Raw genomic sequence first — 26,634 nt, 5'->3', positions numbered from 1 at the left:
ACAACCGCTAGTGCCCACTCACATCTCTGCAGTCAGTGCTGGCTTAAAACCTGGGCTGAGCAAGTCATTGAAGCTCTCTGAATCTGTTTCCTCGTTTCAAAGACCTATTTCAAAGGGTGATTTTGAGTATTAAATACTGGTACATAGTAAGAGCTCAATAAATAGGATTTATTCAGTAAACATTAACTGAGCGTCTACTAAGTACCAGGCACTGTTCTAGGTCAGAGTCCCCAGATTTATCTGCATATCAGAATCATCTGGGGAACTTTAAAAAATTCCAACTCCCTGGCCACCCTGGAGACCAATTAAATCACAATCTCTGGGTGTTGGACACAGGCATTAGCATTTTGTAAAGTTTCCCAGATGATTTCAATATGCAGACAAGCTCAGAAATCACTGTGTTTTAGGCACAAGATTCAAGGACCTTCCCTCAAGGAGCTCCTAGTTTATTCATTCTACTTTCCTAATGCTTCACACTTGACCCGTCTTTTGGATTCCTTGCTGTTATTGCTTTAGCTCAGGACCTCAGCCCCTCTCCATGAACTTGCTAACTTCACCCTCTCTTAGTCCCCTCCTACACAAAAGCCCAGCTCTGATCATATCACCCCATGCTCAGAATCACTCCCTCCAGCTATCACCTCCTCAGATTAGCCTTCAAAGCCTTCCACAAAGGGCACCTACCTGTCTCTTCAGCACCCCCCTCCCTACTTGCTTACACTGATGACCCAAACTAACTGGATAACTCACTTTCCCACACAACAGGTCTGCTGGATCTGCAAACAGGCTCATTCTTAGGGATAAGGAAAAAGTCCTCCTGATATCAGTCTACTGCTGGTTACAAAATAAAATGTTCCCCAATTTAAAACTGTATTCTTATAAACCATGGTAACCCTGGTTTTATGGAGGCTAACATACCTTTAATTTCACAGTTTTACAAGTTCAGATTAAACACACAAAATTAATAATTCCTTTTACCTTAATTTTAGGAGTGGCTGGGTCACCCACTTCTTTAACTTCCGTCTTCCAAATGCAGTTTTAGTATGGTCTAAAACCCAAAGCAAACTTCCTTTGGTTTTCATATCCGTCTAAGAAAGTCCAGAAAACAAGTTTTATTAGTTAGACAATATATTGGGCCAAATGGTTGGATGTTCATGAGCCCTAGGTAGTCCCCATGTACCCCAATTTTAAATGCTATATCTGCCTAGCACAATGTGTAGCTCATAACGGTGTTCATTTAATGTTTGATGAATGAATACATACATATAGAAAATGAACTTCTGATATTTTACACAGAAAAGGGATAGTCTGTGTGGTTTTCGGTTAACTAAGAATAAATTATTGACGAGACTATTTTGAAATATATGCTTGTCCCAAGTATCTTAAAAATATAATTGCATACTTTCCTGCCTTGGGAAGTATAGCAAAGACAATTTAGTTTTCCTTTGGTAATTCAATGCCTTCCACTGCCTCAGAGTTACCATTTTACAGAGCAATGCTCTCATGACAGCACTGAACAAGTAGAAAGTACTGGAGATGGACACGAACCTGCATTGTACTCTAGCTGTTTATCCTGGAAGGGTTTTATTTTAGTCTGTTTTATTAAATCCCTAGTAAAAGTTTGCCTTTGTCACTTAAAAGTTTAGCCCTGAAAAATTCACAATTAAGTAGAGATGAGTTAATTTTAACAAAGGATTCACAGTATTACAGAGCCTTTTGAGATGTTTAAATTTTATTTGAAACATAAAATTGTTATTTCCACCTGAGTTATGTTTTTTGTTTGATTTCTATTTTTCCTTTTTCTCTGTAAGTAGCTACTTACAGAGCACCTCCTACATGCTAATCATAGCAAAGATATGGTCCCTTCCTCAGGGCATTTATACCTAAGTTTGGGGGGAAAAAAGACTTATAATTAGGATGCAATGCCAGATGGCAGGAATCAACTAGAAAAGGTGTAACATAAGCTCCCAGGCTTCAGGAGTTCAAGGCAGAGCACACAGAGAAGGTCGGAGATCAGGAAGGCTTCTCTGAGGAGGGGCTGGACAAGCAGAGTAGACTGAGAAAGGCAGGCCAAAACAGCAACAACCCTTTGCGTTGAGACAAAAGCCAACTGGCTTACCTGGAATAAAGGGCCTGGTGAGGACAGTGGAGGGAAATTACCTGACATTCTCCAATGACCTGACAGTACTGGAGAAGCAGGCTCAGACAAGACAGGGAGGGGTAGAAGAGACACACGTACTATTATACCTTTGCTCTGACCAACCTCTAACCTTTTCCACTGCTCTGCAGAAGGGGAGGCCAAAGTTGAGATGCAAAAACAAGCAGAAGATGGTAATTCTGAGCTTCTGTTTCTACAAGTCCTGATAATGGAAGGGATTTTGGAGGGTATTTTGACTCTAGATGATTTCTGCCTTATGAATTTGATTTCAGAAATGACTGAACTGCAGCAGGGTTTGAACAGGGAAGATGTGGCAGAAGCAAGGGGAGCTCAGAATGCCGGGGCTCTGTCTGTGGGCTGACTATGGGCTTTTCTCCAGCCAAGAAATGTTCTTTTATTCCTACTATTTATTCACTATCATGGATGGATATAAAGTTGATGAGACAGAGCTGCGGGACAGATTCTCAGATTCTGGATGACAAAATGACAAGATAAAAACGTTATTGAACAAAAATAAGTCTGACTAAGTATATTAGATAGACTGGAAGAGGGAGAAACTAAGTGAGAGAAACTAGTTAATAATATACGAATCCACGAGTCAGGAGGATAAATTCAGTGTTTACTTTAATTAACAACTGTAATAAATATTGCTGAAGAACTTTAAACCATTTGACTTAGATGGTTCAGGTTCTCTACTTAATCAAATAAGTTGGAATTGCTTTTTATCTCTACGACTTCATTAGGATAACATTAGTTTTTCAATATAACAGCTCATCTTTCCAAATAATTTAGTAAGTGAAAGCAATAACTTGAATGTCTTCATTATCTTCTTAATTCATCAATAAAGACCAAATAAACAATGATAAAAGTTTGTGATGTGAAATATTACCCATCTTACAGTCTAATTGAATATCCCAGTAACTTGTTTTATATGCTGGATAATGAAATAAGACTGCAAACATTTCAACAAAGAGTTAAAGGTATGTAGAAAAAATATAATCAAGCAGACAAAAAGTTAACTTCACACTAATTTTCAAAGATGATGCCTTTCCAAAGAAATGCTTGATATGGAAATAAGGATACAGAAATTGTCAGGATGGGCATGTCCTTCAATCATTAAAAAGGAAAGCTCAATAACTTCCTAAAACACCCCTCCCAAAAGTAGTATCTTACATATTTCATTCTCCAAAAAGTGAGTGCTGCAGTTATCAAGCAATAAATAGATGGCAGGCAGGATGGTCAGCTGAAGACATTATCGTTATTTTCACCAGCACTCCTGAGAACAGACCTTACTCCAGATTTTTTTCCAGAACTATTTTGAATCAACTAGCCCTTATGTTTGCCTGACCTGATTCTGCAGGATTTCCAGATTCCTTAATGTTGTTCCATTAATTGTCATAAACTCCATTTCACTTGACAGCTGTTTAAAATTCCTATAAAAGAATGAAATACAATTAGCCAAGTTGTTAAGTACATAAATAAAAAACTAATTTAGGAGCTAGAAACATTCCAGTAACATTATGACAAAAATTAGCATTTTGATAGGAAATCAAACCAAAAGGAGCAAAATGAAAATTCATCGGGATAGTGTATTCCATTAATGCTGATGCTGTTAAATAAATTAATAAAAGAGAAGGATAGTTACTCTAACACCAAAAAATAAGAACAAGAAAGGGAAATAATGGTAACAATGTTTTGTCTTTGTTTTATACCTCCAGAATTAGAACCTAATAGTCTTATCATTAGCAGAGCATGTGGTAGTATCTTCAGGAAAAGCTATGCAATTAGCTTGAAAAATATGTCATGATACTTAAAACTGTCCTCCTTATTCTTCGGCATGAGATCATCTTGATAAACATTTTTAAAACTTTTGATCAACATTCTGACATATGCAACAAATGTTATTTACTCTATCTACAATTAACAACATATATTAAGGTGATCAACATTTAGTGAGTATAAAACTGAAAATGTAGCAAAAGTTATTTCCTTAAACTCAATTAAGGAATTCACACTCTACTTTTGTTCCCATAACTATCCAAAACTAAATTAAAAGCTTAATTTCAAATAGACTTTAGAATTGAGATGCAATATGACTAATAAATGTACAATTCCAATTCATGTTACGAAGTATTAATGTATTACTAATGCAGCAGTTCAATTTCCTTTATCAGCCAGGCCTTAGATATTTCTGTCAATATCACTTACAGACCTTAAGGCTTATTTTTATTTTTTTGAGAAGGAAAGAGGAGTTTACTAATTTGCCAGCAAATGAGGAGGTTGGCAGATTCCCGTCTCAAAGTACCAATGTTCTCTTTATGGTTTATTTTTAAAGGCAAGAAAAATAATGCATGTCACTGACCTATTTAATGGAAGGAAAGCATAAGTCTTTGCACTCTAAACCTAACCATACTTCTCATGGCTGTAGAGATTTGTAAAATCCATTTTCCCAAGCCAGTTATGGAAACAAGTCCTCACTCAGGAATCTAGAGAGCCTAAAATCAGAGTCCAAAAAAGCAGTAGACATCCCTTTACTTCTAGAACTCCTCCAACTAAGGCCCCAAAGCACTGGAAAAAAGAAATATCTCATATTAGCAATGCTGCCTAGTAAGTGAACAAAGTCCTTTGAGAGTGTAATTTATCTGTGACAGGTTTGATCTACCATTGAAATGATAATCTCTCAATGATTTTCAGGGGAAACTCTCCAAAAACTGACTGACAGCAGGTGTGTGCAGCCCTTTCCCTCCTGTATCTGTTAACTTAATTTACCTTGAATTGCAGCAATTTATGTTGTGCTTCTACTCTCCTGAATGGATCTAAGTTCCTTGAAGGCAAAGGTTATGTATTAATTCATCTTGTAACACTTGCAGGATCCAGCAGAAAGTAGATGCTCAACGAATGCCTGCCATCTTTCTATGAAAAGCTAGTTTTGCTCCCCTTCCCCACCTCCCACCCCCATTTTGTGTCATAAAGCCCCAGAAATGCCTGTGAAATACTGAGGGACAGTTATAAGATATAAAACATTGTTTACAGGAAGAAACAACTGCGCAGTAATTGGCTGTGTAGCTGACAGGTGTCCACACAAATCTATGGTCAAAGACCCTAGTTGTAAGGGCTGATGGCCTGGACTCTGAGTTGGTATCTAACCAGTTACCAATGTGTTTAGATATGAGTCCTTTAATTCTCCTGTTCCTGATAGGTTTAACTAACCACATCCTAAGGGTGATCAGTGAACATGTTAGTGCCCTAATCAAGACCCTTAGAAGCGTGCTTAGTTGGTGTCTTAGTCTGTTTGAGCTGCTATAACAAAATAGACTAAGTAATTTATAAACAGAAATTTATTGCTCACAATTCTGGAAGCTGGGAAATCCACTATCAAGGTGCCAGCAGATTTGTTGTCTCATGAGGACTCAGAGATGGCACCTTCTACGTGTCCTCTCATGATGGAACGGGCAAACAGGCTCCCTCAAGCCTCTCTTTTTTTTTTTTTTTTTTTGAGACAGAGTCTCACTCTGTTGCCCGGGCTAGAGTGAGTGCCGTGGCGTCAGCCTAGCTCACAGCAATCTCAAACTCCTGGGCTTAAGCGATCCTACTGCCTCAGCCTCCCGAGTAGCTAGGACTACAGGCATGCGCCACCATGCCTGGCTGATTTTTTTTCTATATATATTTTTAGTTGGCCAGATAATTTCTTTCTATTTTTAGTAGAGATGGGGTTTCGCTCTTTCTCAGGCTGGTCTCGAACTCCTGACCTCGAGCAATCCACCCACCTCGGCCTCCCAGAGTGCTAGGATTACAGGCGTGAGCCACCGCGCCCGGCCCCTCAAGCCTCTCTTATAAGAGCACTAATCCCACTCATGAAGGATCTCAAGGAGAACCTAATCACCACCTAAAGGCTCTACCTCTTAATACTGCTACATTGGTGATTAAGTTTCAACACATAAATTTTACGGGGAGAAGGGACACAATTCAGACTACAACAGTTGGCACGTAAAAGATTAATTAAGAAACCACAATCCAGAAGCCTTTCCTCAAAGCATTTCAGCTAGCTGCCTTTATCTCTCACCAACAGCAGAGGTGTAAAAAATAATTTTTCACTGGTGAAATAAGTAGTAAGCGGTATTTAAGTGTGTGGACTATCCAGAAATGCTGCTCAGTTGCTTTTACCCTCAAATGAACAGGGTATAATAATCCTGTAAACCCAACAGTCCATACCCTAAGGAATGGTGCTTTAGGCTTAAAATTCTGAAAGCATCCCCTTTTCCACCAGTTACAAGGGTTCTATCTCCCGACTCCAAAAGCAATCTGCTCCTACTATACAATCACATATGCTTCAAGTGAACCATTGAAACAAGGTGCTGTCAGAATACCAAAAAGACAAAGAGTCAGGATTTCATGGAGTTAGAGTTTATGTGATGTTTTTGTGCCTGTTTGCTAAAAATGTGTGGCAGAATTTGTCAGACTAACATACTAACTAGTATAGAGGTGGTGAGAGAGGATGCTTAGAGCCCTCACCTACATACTAGAGGCTCCTAATATCTATAATATCAAAAACAGTAACTGAACAACCAAACTGGCTTAAGTTAGCACACAACACTAGACTTTTACAGAGAAAAGGTATAGGTTCTTTTAATTAGCAGTATTAATGTGTTGCATATGTGGTTTTTTGTTTGGTTGATTGTGGGGTATTTTTTTTTTCTTTTTGCCCTTACTGAACAAGTAATCTAAATTTCAAATCAGATGCAGTGAAAAGGAGTTTTTTAAAACTGACATTAATTTTAATAAAAGATCAACCACTGGGCATTCTTAAATTAGACTGATTCCTATGGAAAAGTATCAAGCAACTATAGGAAGGACTAGCCATGCTTTTAGAGTTACCCTATATTTGGTTGACAAGTATTCTGGAATTGGATTCTTCCTTCCAGATACAAAAGAAATTACCTCTGCCAGTGTCTCCTTCCATTAGGAATTACATACATTTTTTAACTAAAGGTTGTATCTGCCAGCTTCCTCAGGTATCCAGCAGTATATAATCACTGACCTGAAATAAGCAATTCTAAATTATTTATCCTTGTGGAAGAAGCCAAATTTTATGCACTTTGAAATGAACCTCATAAACAATGCCTGGCTAGAATTCATGCTGTGTGAACCTGGATACAAATCTTACAACCTAAGAATACACTTCATTAATATTTCAGACACCAAAAATACAAAGAATGCTTCTTTTGAGTTTTATAATGGGAGGAAAATGTCTTTGCCAAAAGCTTGCCAGGGAAATTAAGACTATCATTCCGACCCTACTTTTTAAAAAATGAAAACCAATCTTTCTCATTTAGACAAATACAGTAAAGGTATAGACCTTATTTAAAAGATCAAACCATTAAAAACATACCATTTAAATATTATTCAAAAATGAAAACGAAGACAAAAAAAACCTATCATATAACATGACATCTATAGCTGAAAAGAGTTCTCTATGTACAATTTTCAGAGTTCATAAATTCACCATTTGTCTAACTTTGGCAGTTAATTTTACGTATAAATTATCAATTGCTTTGTATTATAAAACTTCAGTATTATAGATTCACTTCTAATTGATCTATAATTAAACAAGACTAACTTTGCATCCCTAAATGCTGCCAATAAGCCTATTAGAGAGACAAATAATGAGAACGGTGTAACATTAAGTCCCCAAGACCACTGCCAGGTTCAATGATTCGCTAGGAGGATACACAGGACTTGACATATAGCCACACTAACAGCTATAGTTTATTGTGGTGAAAGGATACAAAACAAATCAGAAAAGAGAAAAGGCAAAGTCCAGAGGAAACCAGAGACAAGCATCCAAGAGTCCTCTCCTGGTGGAGTCACACAGGATGCACTTAATTTCCCCAGCAATGAGTTGTGACAATAGGTGTGCAATGCTATTCATCAGGAATACTCATTACAGACTTAGTACCCAGGGTTTTTATTGGGGGCTGGTCACACAGGCACCCTTTCCCTACCATGTGTCAAAATTCCAGCTCCCAGGAAGAAAGTAGGCATTCAGCATAAACCACATTGTTTGCACAAACAGTTGAAGCACAGTGAGCCATTCTCATCAGGGAATGGTGGAAACCCTCCCAAAATCCAGGGTTCCAGATTCCAGTCAAGGGCCAAGCTTGCAAGCAGGCCTTTGTAAGGAGAGTTGTCGCATCAGGCCTGCTATGTTAACTTTTTTTGCACATCTCTTTTCATATTCTATTTCTCTAAAAGTATGTTTATTCATTATTGTGTTCCTTCAAATTTACTCTTCTGTCTTAAATTGATATTTTTCTGTAATTATACTTCTTTCTTAAACCCTATCACCTCATTTCAAAGCTTTCCTACTACTCATTTATGTTCTTTCACATCTAATGTCACCTTCTTAGTGTCCTTCAGGTCCTTTTTTAAAAGCTGTAGTCTTTATTTCATCTGTGGGCATGTCGTTCTGACATGTATTCATTATCTGTAATGATGTTATCCTGCTCTTTATTTTTTTCTCATAGTAGTTTTGTATGAGATTTGAATTTGGTTCTCTTTCCATTGTTAATTTTCAAGTGAGTTAATTTTCCTGAAGTTTTAGAACACAGGCACTGTTTAGGATAGCTGTTCTAACTTTACAAACATCTCCCTCTTCTATTATGTGTAGTGTCCAATTATGACACCTGACCTCTGCTTTTATTCACAAAAGATTAACTACATGAGAAATGCCCTCCAACTATGAACAATTAGAAAATTGGACAAATTATATGGGATAAAAAACTTCTCAGGTATTGGGCAACACAGCACAGAGATGTGATCCCAAGGAAAAACAAATGAGGCAAACACTGACTGCCTTCTTGGCAAGCCCAGGGAAACAAGAATTTGTGAAACAGAATTCCAGTAGACAGTGCTGCACATAGAGCTCTAGCAATGTGCAGAAGAGTTCCCTCAAGTCTCTGGACAAGTACTGGTTCTCAAATGTGTGTGGGGACATCTGTGAGATCAGTGACAGAACAAGATACTAGAATGAATGATGACTAGAGCTCACACAGGGCTTAAAACACAGTTTGCTGTCCAGCCAGAGTACAACTATCCCAGAATACATGAGGCACTGAGTATAGGCCTCAGAAAGGTACTGCCTTAGCAATGGGATTAAAATAGACATAGACACAGATTTCTCAGCCTTTGCATCATTGACATTTAAAAAAAATAAGTGGGTGTATATATATCACCTTTATTGATATAATTCATATATTATACAATTCACCCATTTGGAGTATGCAATTCAATGGTTTTTAAGCAAAAAGAACAAATTGGGAGGCATCAATTTGCCAGACTTCAAACTATACTATAAGGCTATCGTAACTGAAACTGCATGGTACTGGCACAAGAACGAAGACATAGACCAATGGATCAAACCAGAGACCCCAGATATAAAACCATCCTCATACAGCCATCTGATCTTTGACAAAGCAGACAAAAACATACACTGGGGGAAAAAATCCCTATTCAATAAATGGTGCTGGGAAAATTGGATAGCCACATGAAAAAGAATGAAATGGGATCCACACCTCTCACCTCTCACAAAAATCAACTCACCATGGATAACAGGCTTAAACCTGAGGCTGAAACCATAAGAAAATGTTAGAAGACAATGTTGGAAAAACTCTTAGAGACAGTGGCCTAGCCAAAGAATTTATGAAGAAGACCCCAAAAGCAATCACAGCAACAAAAAAAAATAAATAAATAGGACCTGACCAAATTAAAAAGCTTCTGTACACCCAAGGAAACAATCATTAATGTTGGGAGCGGTCTCTGATTACGGGTGAGCACATAGCCAATAGAATCATTGCTGGGAGCCTTGTCAGGGCCCTCTACCAATCACTTCCCGCCACGACTACCTGCAATGGTATATAAGCCCACGGTCCTTCCTGTTCGGGGTCTCTCGCCATGTAACTAGACTAGATGCCTCATTAAACTGCTGTTGGAAGAACTCCAGTTTGTTGCGTCGTCCTTGCAGGCGAGTGCGGCGCGACAAGTGGTGCCGAAACCCGGGAACTTCTCGCACCGGCGGAGACGACCTCTTTGGAGGTGACTTCAGAACCACAGCAGCTGGGGCGGCTTTATTTTGGACCCCTGCCCTCTTCTGACGCCGGCACCGGGTGCTTGTGACCTACCCCATGGGGAACTCTCCTAGTTATCCCTGACCGTGTCCTGCGCCATTTTGTGCAGGACGTGGACCGGGTGGCCCCATGGTTTCTCCACTCGGGGTCTTTAACGATTCCGAGTTGGGATAAGCTAGAGCAGGACCTTCGCCGTGCCCGAGAGTCTGGTCCCCTTTGGGAGTGTGTTCTCCCTGTGTGGGCACTGGTGCGCTCCTGTTTAGAGGACGACCGTTGCAGCGGTCCGGTCCAGGAAGGTCAGCAAGTACTCAGTGATTATCAAGATAGTATGTCTGAGAGAGGCAAAGTGGGTCCGGCTCGGCCGGGGCGGCCGAGGAAAAGGCCAAAAAAGAAACGTAAGTCCGCGGGTAAACAGGAACGGCGGGGACGCCCGCCGCCTGAAAGGGACATGGAGGAGGTGGCTCTCAAAATGGCCTCCCTCCACATGTCGGCTTCCTCTTCTTCCTCTTCTTCCTCTTCTTCCTCTCGTCCTTCTTCTTCCTGTTCTTCTTCATCGTCTCGCTCTTCTTCCCGTTCGCGTTCTCGCGAGGCGGAGGAGGGGCTGTCTCCGCAGGAGAAGGCGGAGCTCGAGGAGGCGGCGGCTAGATATGAGGCGGAGCGTAATCGCCCGCCCCCGTACGCTACTGCCCCTCCTTTTCCCGTTGCGGGATCCGCCCCTCTAAATATGGAGGGCGGAACCTCGTTTGTGCCTCCCCGAGCTAGAAAGAAGATACAGAGGGAGTTTGCTTTCCCCGTCTTTGAGGACGCTAATCAACATCGCTTTCACGAACACCTAGATTACAAGCAACTAAAAGCTTTGGTTGAAGCTGTCAAGGCTTATGGGTGCAATGCCGCTTACACCCGTGGCCTACTGGAACGGCTAAGTGCGCATGCCATGATCCCCAGTGATTGGGCTGGTACCGCGCGGGCCTGTCTATCCATGGGGCAATATTTAGATTGGAAATCCATATAAATTCTTGGGCAGTACTCTGTTATATCTTCCCAGGAGACATAGATAACCATTACCCTAAACATCCCCTTCTTCAGTTTGCACTTCGCAATCAGCTTATCTTTCCTCATCTGACTTCCCCTGAGCCTCTAATTGGGGCTACCATTGTTTATACTGACGGGTCATCCACAGGCACCGGTAGCTATGTAATCAATGATCAGGTGTTTACGGCCCGCTTCGCTTACTCTTCTCCCCAGCACGTTGAATGTGCTATCGTTGAATTGGTTCTCCGAACCGTGCCAGAGCCCCTTAATATAATCTCTGATTCTGCTTATGTTGTTCAGGCTGTCCGTCACTTGGAAACAGCCTATTCTCTTAACTCTCGCAGCACGGTGTTCTCCTTATTCTGTGCTATCCGTGCTGCCATCCATTCGCGCCGGTCCCCATTTTTTATAACGCACATTCGGGCCCATTCCCTTTTGCCAGGCCCCATGGCGCGCGGCAATGCCCTGGCGGATCATGCCACTCACGCTTATTGGGTTGGCTCTCCGTTGGAGGCAGCTCGCCAGTTTCATTCTCTATACCATACTCCTTCACTGACGTTACGTCTCAAATTTGGCCTCTCGCGGGCAGCCGCACGCGATATTGTGCTGCAGTGCGCGGCCTGTGCACCTTTTCGTCCAGCACCTCATGTAGGTGTCAATCCTTGTGGTCTTCGGCCACTCCACTTGTGGCAAATGGACGTCACTCATTACTCCTCCTTTGGCACTCTTTCTTATGTCCATGTTTCTGTTGATACCTGCTCTGGCATAATTCATGCCACTCCCTTGACAGGTGAAAAGGTAAGTCATGTCATCACCCACTGCTTAGAGGCTTGGGCTGCCTGGGGTAAACCTCAGGTTATCAAAACTGACAATGGCCCTGCCTATACCTCACAAGCTTTTCGTCAATTCTGCACACGCCTAGGCGTGGAGCACCGCACGGGCCTTCCCTACAACCCCCAGGCCCAGGGTATCATAAAGCGTGCCCATGGCACCTTAAAGGCCTATCTCAAAAAACAAAAGGGGGAGACGGGGACGAGCCCTTTGGGCTTACGTACCCCTAAGCCTGTGCTCTCTCTCACCTTGTTCACTTTAAATTTTCTTTTGCTGGATGATCAGGGGCGCTCTGCTGCGGACCGCCACGCCAACCCCGGTTCCCCTTTATCAGAGCAGGTCTTGTGGAAGGATGTCCTGCTTAACAAATGGAAAGGCCCGGATCCGGTTGTGAGCCGGTCCAGGGGAGCTGTCTGTGTTTTCCCGCAGGACACTCCTGATCCAGTGTGGGTCCCGGCACGCTTAACGCGGCGAGTGCAGCGGTTGGCAGATGTGGAGGATGCAGATGATGGGGCGTCCGCTGCCGGGGATGCTGCTGCTCCTGACCTTTCTGCTGCTGGCCGCATCGGTGACGATGGACCGGCGCTGGGCCATCCTGTCGGTGTTCCCGAGACCGATGCCGGCGACCCATGATGCCCAGATCTTCCCCCGGCTGTTCGCTACTAATGCCTCTTTGGGCCTTGCCAATCTTACATGGAACTCCTCCTCAACATTTGAGACGTCGGTCCACGCTATTCAGCAGCGTAATCTGTCTTTCCCCTCCACACCTGTTTGCCTCTGGCCCCCTTTTATCTGGATCACTGCTACTTCCTCTGGTCCTGGTGTTCTCAATTGCTCCACGGCAAACTGCTCCTATGCCCGTTGCTGGAATGCCTCCAGCCAGTCCATGGCAATTGTTGCCCGTATGCCTCGGCATATTCCTTGGCCGGTGGAGGCTCCTAGCTTCTTGACCCTTTTCCGACAGCGAAGAGATTTTGGCGTTACTGCAGCTGTAATTTCCACATTGGCAGTGACTGCCGCACTGGCAGCCGCTACGGCTGCAGCGGTAGGCTCTGTTCAGACAGCACAGACGCTGAACAACCTATCGGCATCTGTGGCTACAGCTCTGGACACACAATCCGCCGTCAACGCGCATCTGAAGGGTGGTATCATGATACTGAACCAACGTGTGGACTTGGTCCAGGAGCAAATAGATGCCTTATGGCAGCTGGCACAGCTGGGCTGCGAATGGCGTTTCACAGGACTATGCATTACCGCGGTACCGTTTGATAATGCTTCCGCCGCGGCCAACAAGTCTCGTCAATTATCTGCTATGTTGACAGGACACTGGTCTAGTCAATTTACCGCCTTGACCCGGCAGTTGCAATTGGAGATCACCCACATTAACTCCACACGCCTGGACTTGACAGTGACCAATGGTCTCTTTCCTACATTTCAGTCAATAGTCCGAGGACTTCGGGACTGGGCTGGCCTGGGGTCCCTAGAGTTCATGGGGATCCTGGGAGCAGGTTTCGTGATCTGGGGGTTCCTGCGCGTTCGTGCACAGCGCCGCAGGGACCGAGTGGTGGTTACCCAAGCCCTAGCCGCCCTCGAGTGTGGTCAATCCCCTGGCATCTGGCTACAAATGTTATGCTCCGAAGGTCAATACCGCCTCCCCTCTCGCACAGCGTGACATGGCCCATGCACTCTGAGGGGTTTCCCCATTGCACCAGATTGTGGCGTGTCACCCCCTTACCAGCCGTTGCACCTCCCAGAGTCTCTGCTCATTGCACGGGAGACGGTGGCCTTTGCACCTGCTTCAGGGACTCCACCCCCTGGATCCGGACCTTGAGGTTGGAGTCCCCAAAGCTTGTGTTGCAAAACAAAAGGGGGAGCTGTTGGGAGCGGTCTCTGATTACGGGTGAGCACATAGCCAATAGAATCATTGCTGGGAGCCTTGTCAGGGCCCTCTACCAATCACTTCCCGCCACGACTACCTGCAATGGTATATAAGCCCACGGTCCTTCCTGTTCGGGGTCTCTCGCCATGTAACTAGACTAGATGCCTCATTAAACTGCTGTTGGAAGAACTCCAGTTTGTTGCGTCGTCCTTGCAGGCGAGTGCGGCGCGACACATTAAGGCAAATAGAAACCCTACAGAATGGGAGAAAATATTTGCATGCTATAGGTCCCATAAAACGCGGATAACTAAAATCTATAAAGAACTAAAGCAAATAAGCAAGAAAAAAAATCATACAACCCCATTAAAAAGTGGGCAAGAGACATGAACAGAAACTTTTCAAAAGAAGGTAGACTAATGGCCAAGAAACATACGAAAAATGCTCAACATCTCTAATCATCAGGGCAATGCAAATCAAAACCACAGTAATAACATCACTTAACTCCAGTGAGAATGGCTTTTATCAAAAAGTCCCAAAACAACAGATGCTGGCATGGATGCAGAGATAAGAACACTCATACATTGCTGGTGGGACTGCAAACTAGTACAACCTGTATGGAAGTAACTCAAAGAACTAAAAGTACAACTACCATTTATTTGATCCAGCAATCCCACTACTGGGTATTTATTTACCCAAAGGAAAAAAAGATATTCTATAAAAAAAATCTGCAATCGAATGTTTTTAACAGCACAATTCACAATTGAAAAGATGTGGAAACAACCCAAGAGCCCATCAATACATGAATCGATTAATACAATGTGGTAAATGTGTACCATGGAGTACTACCCAGTCATTAAAAAAAAAAATAGGGAACTAATACCTCTTATACTATCCTGGATGGAGCTGGAGCCTATTCTTCTAAGTGAAGTATCACAAGAATGGAAAAACAAACACCACATGTACTCACCATTAAATTGGAACTAATCAATCAACACCTATATTGCACTACCTATGTGCACATATGGTAGTAACATTTATCATGTGTCAGTCTCAAATTTATCTACCTCTAAACACATCAGGGCCTGATTTTTTTTTTTTTAAAAAGTTTCTTTATTCCAGTGTTAATACTTCTTTGCTTGATGATGTAGGGACAAAAACATAAGTCTTAATGGGCAAGTTGTTAATTAACTCTACCTCACTTACTTAGCGGCTCCCTGTCACGACCAAATCAAATGGTAGGTAGCTTATCACCCTTTCTTTATGAAGATGCAACACAACCAACCATACAGATAGATCTCTGCAATTAGTTCATTTTGGAGCTTAAAGTAGAATCCAATGGGGTATATTTCCAGGCTGCTACCTTTTTTAATAAAACATTTTAGGCACATTAAAACATATGTAGACTAATATAGCACCCAGGTTAAAAAATAAAACAACAGTTGGAATTCCACAATGTCATTCCACTCCATTCCAACCCTCACCCCCAAACTTTACCACTTTCCCTCTTTCCCCACTGGAAGAAATCACTCTTCTGAATTTGCTGTTCATCATTCCTATGAATGTCTTTACACCTTCCCCAAATATGTATGTATTCTTACAGGGTGTATATCAATAGCACTGTTCCACATGTTTCTAACTTCATATGATGGTATGTGCAGTGTGTACTTCAGCAACTTGATTTTTGGCTCAATATACTGTTAATTAAATTTTTAATATTGGTCATGTACCACTAATTCATTCATTTTCATTGCTGTATAATATTACATTGCATTAACATAACACAATGAATCCACTCTCCTGTTGATGGGCATTTAGATTAAAAAAAAAAAATCAAAGTAGAGATGGGGCCTTGCTCTTGCTCCGACTGGTCTCGAACTCCTCAGTGCAAGCAATTCTCCCACCTCAGCCTCCTAGAGTGCTAGGATTACAGGCGTGGTGAGCCACTGTGCCTGGCCGAGGCTGCTTTTAAACAGAACAAAACTGCTTCCAGAGAAATGATGTTCTGTTCCAGTCTAAATGCCACATAAAAGAACACACACCAAAGACATTACAAAGAGAATCCCAAGGAACCTGCCTCTCTTCCACTCTTTCCAACAACCTCGAACTAGCACCACCTCTTTGTTATCTAGTTAATTCATATTCTGCCCTTTCAGGGAGATAGCTCCTATTGCCCTCCCACCTGTGAAGAAAGGGAAGGATCTACTCATCCAAGATCTATATAATGGAGGGTGATTCTTGACAGAGGCACAGACAAGGGGCTAGAGAAAGTGGAATATAGAAAGGCAAGAAAATTATCCTACTACCTGTTTTTACTTGACTGATTATTAAACTAGTATTTTCCTAAAATGTCAATTGTCAGCTTTTAAATTTCCAAAATGTAAGAAGTTAATCACTCTTGTAAAAAGCTGTCTGTGTCAGTAGCTGGCCCCTGTATCTCCAACTTTATGGTCTATGAAATAAGAACTGAAACCAAGAAATAAAGGTGATGAAATTTTATGAATGCTTTTTAATACTACCTCTGAATCCAGTTAATATAAAGCAGTTTTATAGCCAAAATTATAATGTATCAAATAGCTATGATGAATATAATTTGAGAGAATTCCTAAGGATTCTATTAATATTTTTAATTAATATTTTGGGGCTTTTTTGAGACTGGGTCTCATTCTGTTGCCCAGGCTGGAATACAATGGTGCAATCATGGCTCACTATAATCTCAAACTTCTGGGTTTAAGGGATCCCCCTGCCTCAGCTTCACAATTGGCTGGGACTACAGGTACAAGCTACCATGCCCAGCTAATTATTTTTTTGTAGAAACGAGGTCTTGCTATGTTGCTGAGGCAAGTCTCAAACTCCTGGCCTCAAGCAATCCTCCCACCTCAACCTCCCAAAGTGCTGGGATTACAGGTGTGAGCCATTGTTTCTGTCCTAATATTTTTAATATTCTTCAGCAACAATACCAAGCCGTTCATCCTTGTACCCTAATAGAGTATTCTATCAACAGCAAGTAAATTTCTCTAAGTATCACACTTAATAAATTCAAATCAAGAAGTGTTTTTAGTATAACCTCTCTTTTTTTTTTATTTGAGAAGTCACTTACTCGGGTTTGGAGAGCATCTTTTCCAAGTTAAATTCTTTGAGGTATCTTATTATGGAAGCCAAAGAGCAAATCACAGGCTTCGCCAAGTTAATGATGCCAGAAATACTTTGAGAACCTATAAAACAGAGTATATACCCTCATTAACATTATTACCATTAAAAGACAAATTTTATAGTTATTGAAATAATAATTTAGACAGTATCTCTTAGAATTCCCCTTTGGAAAAATGTAAAATATTGCAAATATGTAGGGCATGGACAAATGGGCATTTTCTGAGGGTGGAATGAACCTTTTATGGAGAGTAACGGAGTATTTTTTCAAAATGTAAAACACTCATCCGTTTTGATCCAGAAATACTCCAAAATGTGCATCAAGAATGTGTGTACAAAAAGGTGAGTTGAAAAATCTTTTGTAATGTTAAAAAAAAAACTACAGACAACCTAAATCAACATCAATAGGGAAGTAGTTAAATCAATTTTGTTAAATCCAGATTATTACGCACGTACTAAAAAGAATGACTTACAGCTATCCATATTGATATGGAAAGCTATCCATAACATATTGCTAAGTGAGGGGGAAAAAAGTTGCCTAATCATTCTAGTCTCTCACCACAAATATTGCAACAGCTTTCCATCTGTCTCCCTGCTTCACCCTTGCACCCTATAGGGTATTCTTAACAGAGCAGCCAGAGGAATACTTTTTTAAATGTACATCAGATCATTAGATTACTCAAAAATCCTCCACCATCTCCCAACTCGCTGAGAGAAGAAGCCAAAGTCCTTACAGTGATTTATTTGTAAGGCCCCACGCAATCTGCCTGTCATCTCCTATTTCTGAGCTCACTCCCTAATATTCTCTCCCTCAGTGACTGTTCCAGCACACAGACTCCTTGCTATTCTTTAAACATGCCAGGCACCCTCCCACCTTAAGATATTTTGTGCTTACTGTTGTCGCTGCCTGAAATACTGTTCCTTCACATGTCCATATGACTTTTTTCCCTTAACTTCTTTGGTCTCTGTTCAAATCTTTGGTCAAGTGCCACTTTCTCAGTGAGGCCTTCTTTTACCACCCTAGTTAAAAGTTCAATCCCCATCCCTGCCTTATTTTCCTCATGGCATTCATCACCTTCTAACACTTGTCAATTAGACAAATAGTGGTTATTTAATACATTTAGACCCTGTCAGTAACATTTAGAGATTTTAATTCTGGCAACCAACCTTTCAAAATGCTAGCCTTTATCAGAATATTTGTCCCAAGGTTCTAAAAAGTTACAAGGATACTAATGGACCATCTTTAAAGATAAGCAAAAGGGAAAGTTGATCAATTACTCCTTCCACTCCAATGAATATGTCAAAACCATTAAGTTACTAACTGTTCGTAACTAAAAAGGAAGAAGCTGTAGTGGTATTTTTGATGAGCCCAACAATCATGAGCCCTTCTCCTACACTGGAAACTACCTTGTTGTCATTAAATTGAAAGTCATGCTCATAGCTTTATCCAAATCTCAAATCACTTCAATTTGAAGATATATGTGGAAAATATTTACCTTTTATGTCAACTATATCCTTTGCATAAAATTCCATAACCGCCTGGAAAGCATGACTGTATTCAAAATAAATGTTATCCATCCTTTCTACTCGAATTCTGTCATCCCGCACACTGAAAGAAAACAAGGAAAATTTCAAAGATAATTATCCATTATCTTGAATTATCTGTATTTAAGTCTTGGCCAGAAAAATAAAAAAAAAATTAGATAAAAACTCATTCCTTACTGTCTCCCAAGTTGAAGAAAAGGAGAGAAAAAGAGATCTAAAGTTGCCTTGCCAAAAGGTCTCATAAAATATCATCATTAATTTTCTTTAATCAATGGATATTATATATCACCTAGCATATAGTAAGTACTTTGTATCATTTAAAAAGAACTCCTTGAAATTAGAGCCAATTACATTAATAAATATGAAGGGAGAAAAACTGGAAAGCATCATTTTTATTTAATTACATTATTTGTTTGAATACTCTAGCGATAGAATACAGCATTGAGTAATTCTTTGAGGGGCTTTTTGCTAAGTCATTTCTATCACAGCCTCCAGTCAAATACAGCAAATTAGATTAACTCTCACTCTTTAAAGTGATTCTACAGTCTTTTTAAAAATACATATAAAAATTTGCCTAAGTACATAAACTAAAGCATCTCCTCCATGCTGGGTAGTGCATTTTCTTTTCCATTTTCTATTTTTCTTGACTCCCCATTTCCTCCTCCTCTTCTCCTTTCCTTACCACCTCACTCCCATGACTGTTACCTCCCATGTTAACAGCCTAGAATGAATCCTTCCATACACAAGCATCATATATGCTTATACATGTCACTGCATTATAAAAATGGGATGACTTTATATACACCAGATATATATGTCTGGTTTCACTAGAAACTTTTTGGGATTTTGATCAGATACGTAATGAATTAATTAGGAGGGAAATATATCTTAACAAATGAATAACCCATTGTTAAATATGGTAAATTTCTCTGTTCACATCTTTTATATCCAATAATAAATATTCTGTAATTTTCTCCTTGAAGGTTTTACATAGCTTTGGTTGTGCTCACTCTTAGATAAGTACACATTTCTCTCTTGTCTTTATCTGAAACAGAAACAGATGCTGGGTGGGGCTAGCATCAGGGGATTCTTATGCACACTAAAGAACCACTAACCTACACAAATAAAATAATCGTGAAACAGTAATTAATAGATGACAGGAAAGAGTATTGACAGAGTACTTGCTTTGGAAGTTTATCTTATATATTGATATGGGTATGATTTAAGAATATAAAGTGCCTATAAAAAATAGAGCTACACTATGAACATCTGAGTTAAGATAATCTAAAAAGTTTCTCAGTTTTTTTCTTTGACTCCCTATGCAGACCCCTCCCTTGGTCTCTCCACAAAATTGAAGACAGACTTCAAATAATCCCCAGCACCAAACCAAAGCAAGCTCTTTCTATTTTTATGACATTCCTTACTGAATAAAGAGATTCTATGATCTGGTTTGAAAGTTCAGCTACAATGCCTTATAATAAATAAACAATAGGGAAACTTTATTACCTATTCTGTTTAACAACTAGGTTAAAAATCTGAAAGATTTATGACTAAAAAATCTAAAGTTTATTTATATTTGTTTCTACTTTACAAAAAAAAGTTTTCAGAAACAAATTCTCATGGGTATATGCCACATCAGTCAGGTTCCCACTCTTAGTTTACAATCTAAGACCACAGACAATAATGTGGTAGACATCCATAAAAAATACAGAAAATACAAAAAGACACACAAATGGTGATGCCTTATCACAAAAGGAACACATTCCCTCCCTCCTCAATATTATGAATAAGTAGAAATGTTACCATTTTATAAATTCAATATTTATAATTTTTTGTTTTTTAATATAAAGATTTTATAAATATAGTCATTTGTTCTACCCAAACAACATAGTTCAGTCTCCTCAAATCCTGCCATAAAAACAGAATTGAATAGCCAAACCAAAGTCCACAAATAAAATATACTAAAATATGACTGTATCTCAAGAGATCCCTAAGAACTCCAAAATGCAAGCAGGTGGGATGAACAACAGACAACAGTAAAATATACATGCTAGTGGTCTCCACATAGGAAGAAGCAGATAAAAGCAAAAAAAACATCTAACAATCAGAAAACAGAGGCCAGGCACAGTGGCTCATGCCATAATCCCAGCTCTTTGGGAGGCCATGGCAAAAGGTTTACTTGAGGCCAAGAGTATGAGACCAGCCTAGGCAACATACTGTGACCCCATATCTACAAAAAATAAACAAATTAGCCAGGTGTGGTTGTGCACACCTGTAGTCCTAGCTATTCAGGAAGCTGAGGCAGGAGGATTGCTTGAGCCCTGAAGTTCGAGGTTACAATGAGCTATGATCACACCACTGTACTCCACCCTGGGTGAGACACCTGTTTCAAAAAAAAAAAGGGGGGGGAGGAGGGGGGGGGAGGCCAAAAGAAAACAAAACAGGAACACCACAAAAAAGCAATTTCTACACACTAGAAAAGTGTGGTAAGACATTTTGAGTAGTTGAAACTGGGGATGAGGCTTGTACACTTGATTAATAGTGAGTACAAGAAGTTCACAGTAAGGTCCGAAGGGGCTTTAGAAGTCTAGGTCCTATGAACTCACAAAACTAACTATGCAAAGCACTCTTTCAGGACTTACACTTGAGGAAAAACTCCTGTCAACAGAATCCAAAATAAGTAGAAAAGGGATAACAGAGTCAAAATAAAAAAGACAAAAGTACTACAAAACAAAGCCAGGAGAAAGTGAGCTGCCATGTTTTCAAATACTTGACAATGTGCAACAAAATAGATGAAACTCAAAAACATTACGCCAAGTGAAAGAAATCAAGCCAAAAAAACTATATACTGTACGATTCCACATATATGAAATTCTAAAAAAAGCAAAACTATATTGATGGAAAATTAATAATTGCCTGGGGCCAAATGTGAAGGGAGGGAACCAATTATTAATACAAAGGGATATGAGGAATTTTATTTGGGTAAAGGTATTGTTCCATACCTTGACTGTGGTAGTGGTGCTTATACAACTGTATAAAATCACAGTTCAAACCATACACTTACAAAGAGAACTGTTTATGATAATACTTTATGTTTAAAAAAAAAAAACACTGGAACCATGAAGTTAAAAAAGCTATACTGAACCCATGCCTCTTCTGAAAGTTCGGGAAAACTAATTTCACATAAAAATGACTAACAGAAAAGGATCAAGGTCAAATCCTGTACAAAGTTATAATAAGAAAAAGGAGAATAAGCACAGTAACATCTCTATAGACAATAGAGGCATATCAGATGGATACCTCCAGAAAACATGAAAACTCATTTAAAATTAAGACAAGCCAAAAAAATCATTAACTATATTTAGAAAAACTCAGAAATGAACTGGTACGACTCAGAAAATTAAACAGGAAAAATTATCTCATGATGAAGGATAGACTAGAAGGAACACAAAACTGAATACTATAGATAAAGCAGAAAATGAAAAGGGGAAAATTTTTCAAAGTCAAAAAGAAATGAAAAAAGATTTAGAAGATTGAAAAAAAGTAATAAATACAGAAGGTAGGCAAAGAAGATCAAAAACATGTATATAAAAGGGCACATCATATACCCGGGAAATCAATCCAGAAAGACCGCCCCAAGAAATAATCTAGTAAAATTATTTCCAAGCAAAATAGCAACTCCTTTATATAAGGGAGAAAAAAAAAAAAACCACAGAATTGCCAAACTTTAACAGCAATGTTTTATGTTAGAAGGCAATAGAGTAACATATTTAACATAGTAAAAAAAAAAAAAACCTGTAAGCCAAGAATTTCATATGTAGCCACTCTACCTTCCATGTATAAAGGCCACAGACAATGGTAATCAAAGTATGATCACCAGACCAATAGCATTGCCACTACAGGGGAATCTGTTAGAAATGCAAATTCTCAGGCCCCATCCCACATGTACTGAGTCACAGACTGGGAGTAAGGCCCAGCCAGTAATTCTGATGCACACAAAGGTTTAAGAACCACTGCACTAGAGAATGAATTTCAGACAATCAAAATAACTAGAGAGACAATGAAATCAGAATTGGTGATGAGAATTTAACATATATTTGCTTGGAGAACTAAAACTCAGTGAAGGCTATAAGAAGGTATAGTATATAACAGTTACATGTTCTAACAATGCAGATGTATTACAACTATGAAATAAACAGAAAGAAACAGAAACATATATTCAACAAAATTTTAACTGTTTTCAGTGATCTATACCATTAGTGGTCATATAGTGTTGTTACTCTGAAAACATGTGTAATGTGGGATGAAGCAAATTAAATATGTGATATTCTAATGATAAAACCAAAATACTTAAGAACCAGGATTGTCCACATGGGGGGGAAATGAAGATATAGACACAAGATTGAAAAGGTTAAATAAAACCTTTTTAGCCCTGAATTTGAATTAGTATTTTTTATGAATTCTTAATATAGTTTATCTTTAAACTATGTATATTCCCTAGCTCTGTCCAGTGAAAAGGCCTAGCAATAATGACCTATCCAATAAAGAGAGCCTCCCTAGGGCACAGATTGTGGTTTTGAAATGTCATTTCCTACTGAAAGAAACCAGGGCTTATTGGAGAAATGACAAATTCTAGGTATGGGATTGAAAATGTTTAAGATGAACCTAGAATATCTTGTTATACCAAAAAGCAAAAAAGCTACTAATAGAGTCATGGCAAAATGACACAAAAGCCACCTTAAAGAGGCTCACTGCCCAACTATGGACTAATTTGAGCATCAGGAAGAACAGCAACTGCAATGAGTCAAAACACATTGGATAGGTTTAAATCCATGAGTTCACAATGATACTTTAAAAAGCAAGACTTGTTCATCACTAAGTATCAATGGCTACTCAATTCACAGCAAGAGCCAATTATATGCCGCCTAATGAAAAACTATAATTTATGAAGTCATCTTGCTCCTCCACAAAAAAAACAAAAAACTTAAAAAACTGAACCTAGCCTCTCAATTCAACTACCAATTTATAGAAAATACACAGAAACATGTTAAACTCTATGGAACATAATCAGCAAAATCCAGACTGTGGAAAACTCCACAAGAAAAACAATTGCATTTCTTCAACAAATAAGGGGATAAAAAGAGATAGGAGAGAAAACCTGTAGATGAGAAGAGGCTTTAAAAGACATTTTAAAAACAAGCTGAGTAAAATGGCGTGCCATGTAGTCCCAGGTTCTCAGGAGGCTGAGGCAGAAGGATTTCTTGAGCCCAGGAGTTTAACGGCTGTCTTAACAACATAGCAAGACCCTTCCTCTAACTAAAATCTTTTAAAAATTAGAAAGACATTTTAAAAAGAAGCTAGTAAAAGTAAGCTCTAAACATGCACACTTTGGTGACAAAATTATGAAAAAAATTAATAACAATCAAAGTAAAGATCATGGTTACTCTGAAGGCTGTGACTGGGAAGGGGCAGAGAAGCTTCTAGAGTGACTGCTGAAATTCTATTCCTGGACTGGATGGTGGTTTCAGGGACCTTCCCCTATATTTATTACATTGTTTCCTGTATTTGTACCATATTTTAATTTTTTTTTCAAATAAACACAGGATTCCAATTTTACTGGTTTTTCCTAAAATAAACTTACTTCAAAAGCCATTTTTTACTTTTTATTTTAAGAGTCTGTTTTATCTTATAAGCAACTACCAATGTTCCATTATCATTCTGAATTGGAAAATACTTTGACAGTATGAAGACTACTCAAAGAAATAAATGTAGATTTACCAATTATCTATATCTATCCAAAGGAAAAGAAGTCATTTTATAACAAAAAACACCTGCACGCAAATATTTATCACAGCACAATTCATAATTGCAAAGATGTGGAATCAACCCAACTGCCCATCAATTCACAAGTGGATTAACAAAATGTGCTATACGCACACACACACCATGGAGTACTACTCAGTCATAAAAAGGAATGAAATAATTTTGTTTGCAGCAATCTGGATGGAACTAGAGACCACTATCCTAAGTGAAGTATCTCAGTAATAGAAAAACAAACACCATAGTTCTCACTAATAAGTGAGAGCTAAACAATGGGAACACAGGGGCATGAAAAGACATAAAGGATACTGGAAAACAAGTAGAGGGGAGAGAGGGAGTGGGTGTGGGATAAAAACTTACCTATTGGGTACAAGGAACACTATTCTGGTGACAGGCACACCAAAGCCCTGCCTTAAGCATTGTGCAAGGTATCCATGTAACAAAAATCCTAGTATCCTCTTAATATTTTGAAATTAATTTTAAAAAAGACTATAAAAAACCTATAAAGATTAAACCCAAATATATTCTATAATATAAAATACTGAAAATAAGAGAATCAACCTTTAGAACAGAAGTGAATCATGCAGAATTTCTCTGAATAAAAATTTACTGAAGAATTTTCTACTTAATAAATAAATATAAAGCAGTTGAAACATAAGTGTGCAATGGGGGAAACATTTAGCATTTTTCATTAATCAACAGGATTCTGAAAGTCTGCATAATGTTTTTAAATATTCACAGGTATTTCTACCAATTGATCTTATGGCTAATAGTGAATAACAGAGTAACTTTAAAAAATACTTAGAAGATGAGGGTGGGGGGGAGAAGAGGGGGAAAGAGGGAGGGAAAGCAGGGGAAGGGAGAAGAGAAACAAAAGAAAGAAAAGAAAGAAAGAAAAAGTTAAAAAATAAATTTAGATGGTGATCTGGCCCCCATCACTTCTCTAACCTCACTTTCTTCTACCCTCACCTTTATTCCTTCTGTTCTAATCACATTGACTTTTGGACTGTTCCTCAAATACCACAGGCTAACCTCTGGACCTTTGCACCTACTTTCCCTCTGCTCAAAATACTCTTCCCTAGATATCCACATGGCACCCTCTCTCCCTCAGGTCTTCTTCATTCAAAAGTCATCTCAGTGAGGCCGGGCACAGTGGCTCACGCCTGTAATCCTAGCACTCTGGGAGGCCAAGGCAGGTGGATTGCTCGAGGTCAGGAGTTTGAGACCAACCTCAGCAAGAGCGAGACCCCGTCTCTACTAAAAAATAGAAAGAAATTATATGGCCAACTAAAATATATATACAGAAAAAAATTAGCCAGGCATGGTGGCGCATGCCTGTAGTCCCAGCTACTGGGAAGGCTGAGGCAGTAGGATCACTTAAGCCCAGAAGTTTGAGGTTGCTGTGAGCTAGGCTGACGCCACGGCACTCACTCTAGCCTGGGCAACACAGCGAGACTCTGTCTCAAAAAAAAAAAAGTCACCTCAGTGAGACTGTCCCTGATTATCTTGTGTAAAATGGTATTCCTCACTAGAATTTATGAGGACATGGACTTTTGTCAATTTTATTTCTGCTGTACTCAATGCCTGGAACAGTACCTGGTACTGAATAGTGCTCAATCTATGTATTATAGTGTTGCTCAATGAATGAATAAATGAGTACAAGTTCGAGAACTATATCTCCCCTTGAGATAGGCAGCATTATCCTCATTTTATTACAAAAATGAGTAAATTGAGCTTTGAGAGATTAAGTACAATGCCCAAAGACACAAAAAGATAATAGATTAATAGATACTAAAACCCAGAGTAGCTGGCTCTAACCACTTTCTCTGTTCTACTACAAGCCGAGGGAGGCACAAGCTGATTCAGGAAGGAACCCAAGGAGGAGGATTTTCTCCCATCTGTGGTGCTGAAGAAGGATTTTTCTACCTTAATCCACTGGGGAGAGAATATCAAAATAACTATTGCAAATCTCCTATCACTTTTTATCTTCCTGTAGACTCCTTTAACCTGGATTTTTAGGAGTCTATAGTAAAGTTATTATCTAGCAACTCAAAAGGCAATGAATGGCTTTACATGAGCTCCACAGTGTTTTTAGACAAGTT

The 26,634-nt window shown here is 39.5% G+C and overlaps 1 protein-coding gene across 2 annotated transcripts in view; it reads right to left on the bottom strand.

Annotated features, from left to right (window-relative positions):
• MSH3 (mutS homolog 3) overlaps positions 1–26,634 on the bottom strand; it is a 186,608-nt gene that overhangs the window by 109,385 nt on the left and 50,589 nt on the right. For both annotated transcript variants that reach the window (XM_045566469.1, XM_045566470.1), the window contains 4 exons: positions 18,664–18,776; positions 17,118–17,232; positions 3,504–3,588; positions 976–1,085 (listed from right to left, as the gene is read on the bottom strand). In XM_045566469.1, coding sequence (XP_045422425.1) covers positions 976–1,085; positions 3,504–3,588; positions 17,118–17,232; positions 18,664–18,776 — 423 coding nt within the window. The remainder of the gene's footprint in view (positions 1–975; positions 1,086–3,503; positions 3,589–17,117; positions 17,233–18,663; positions 18,777–26,634) is intronic.

This window comes from Lemur catta, chromosome 12 (genome assembly GCF_020740605.2).
Source record: "Lemur catta isolate mLemCat1 chromosome 12, mLemCat1.pri, whole genome shotgun sequence".
NCBI classification, from domain to species: domain Eukaryota; kingdom Metazoa; phylum Chordata; class Mammalia; order Primates; family Lemuridae; genus Lemur; species Lemur catta.
Note: the sequence above shows the minus strand (reverse complement) of the source record. Positions and strands in the feature narration are given on the sequence as shown.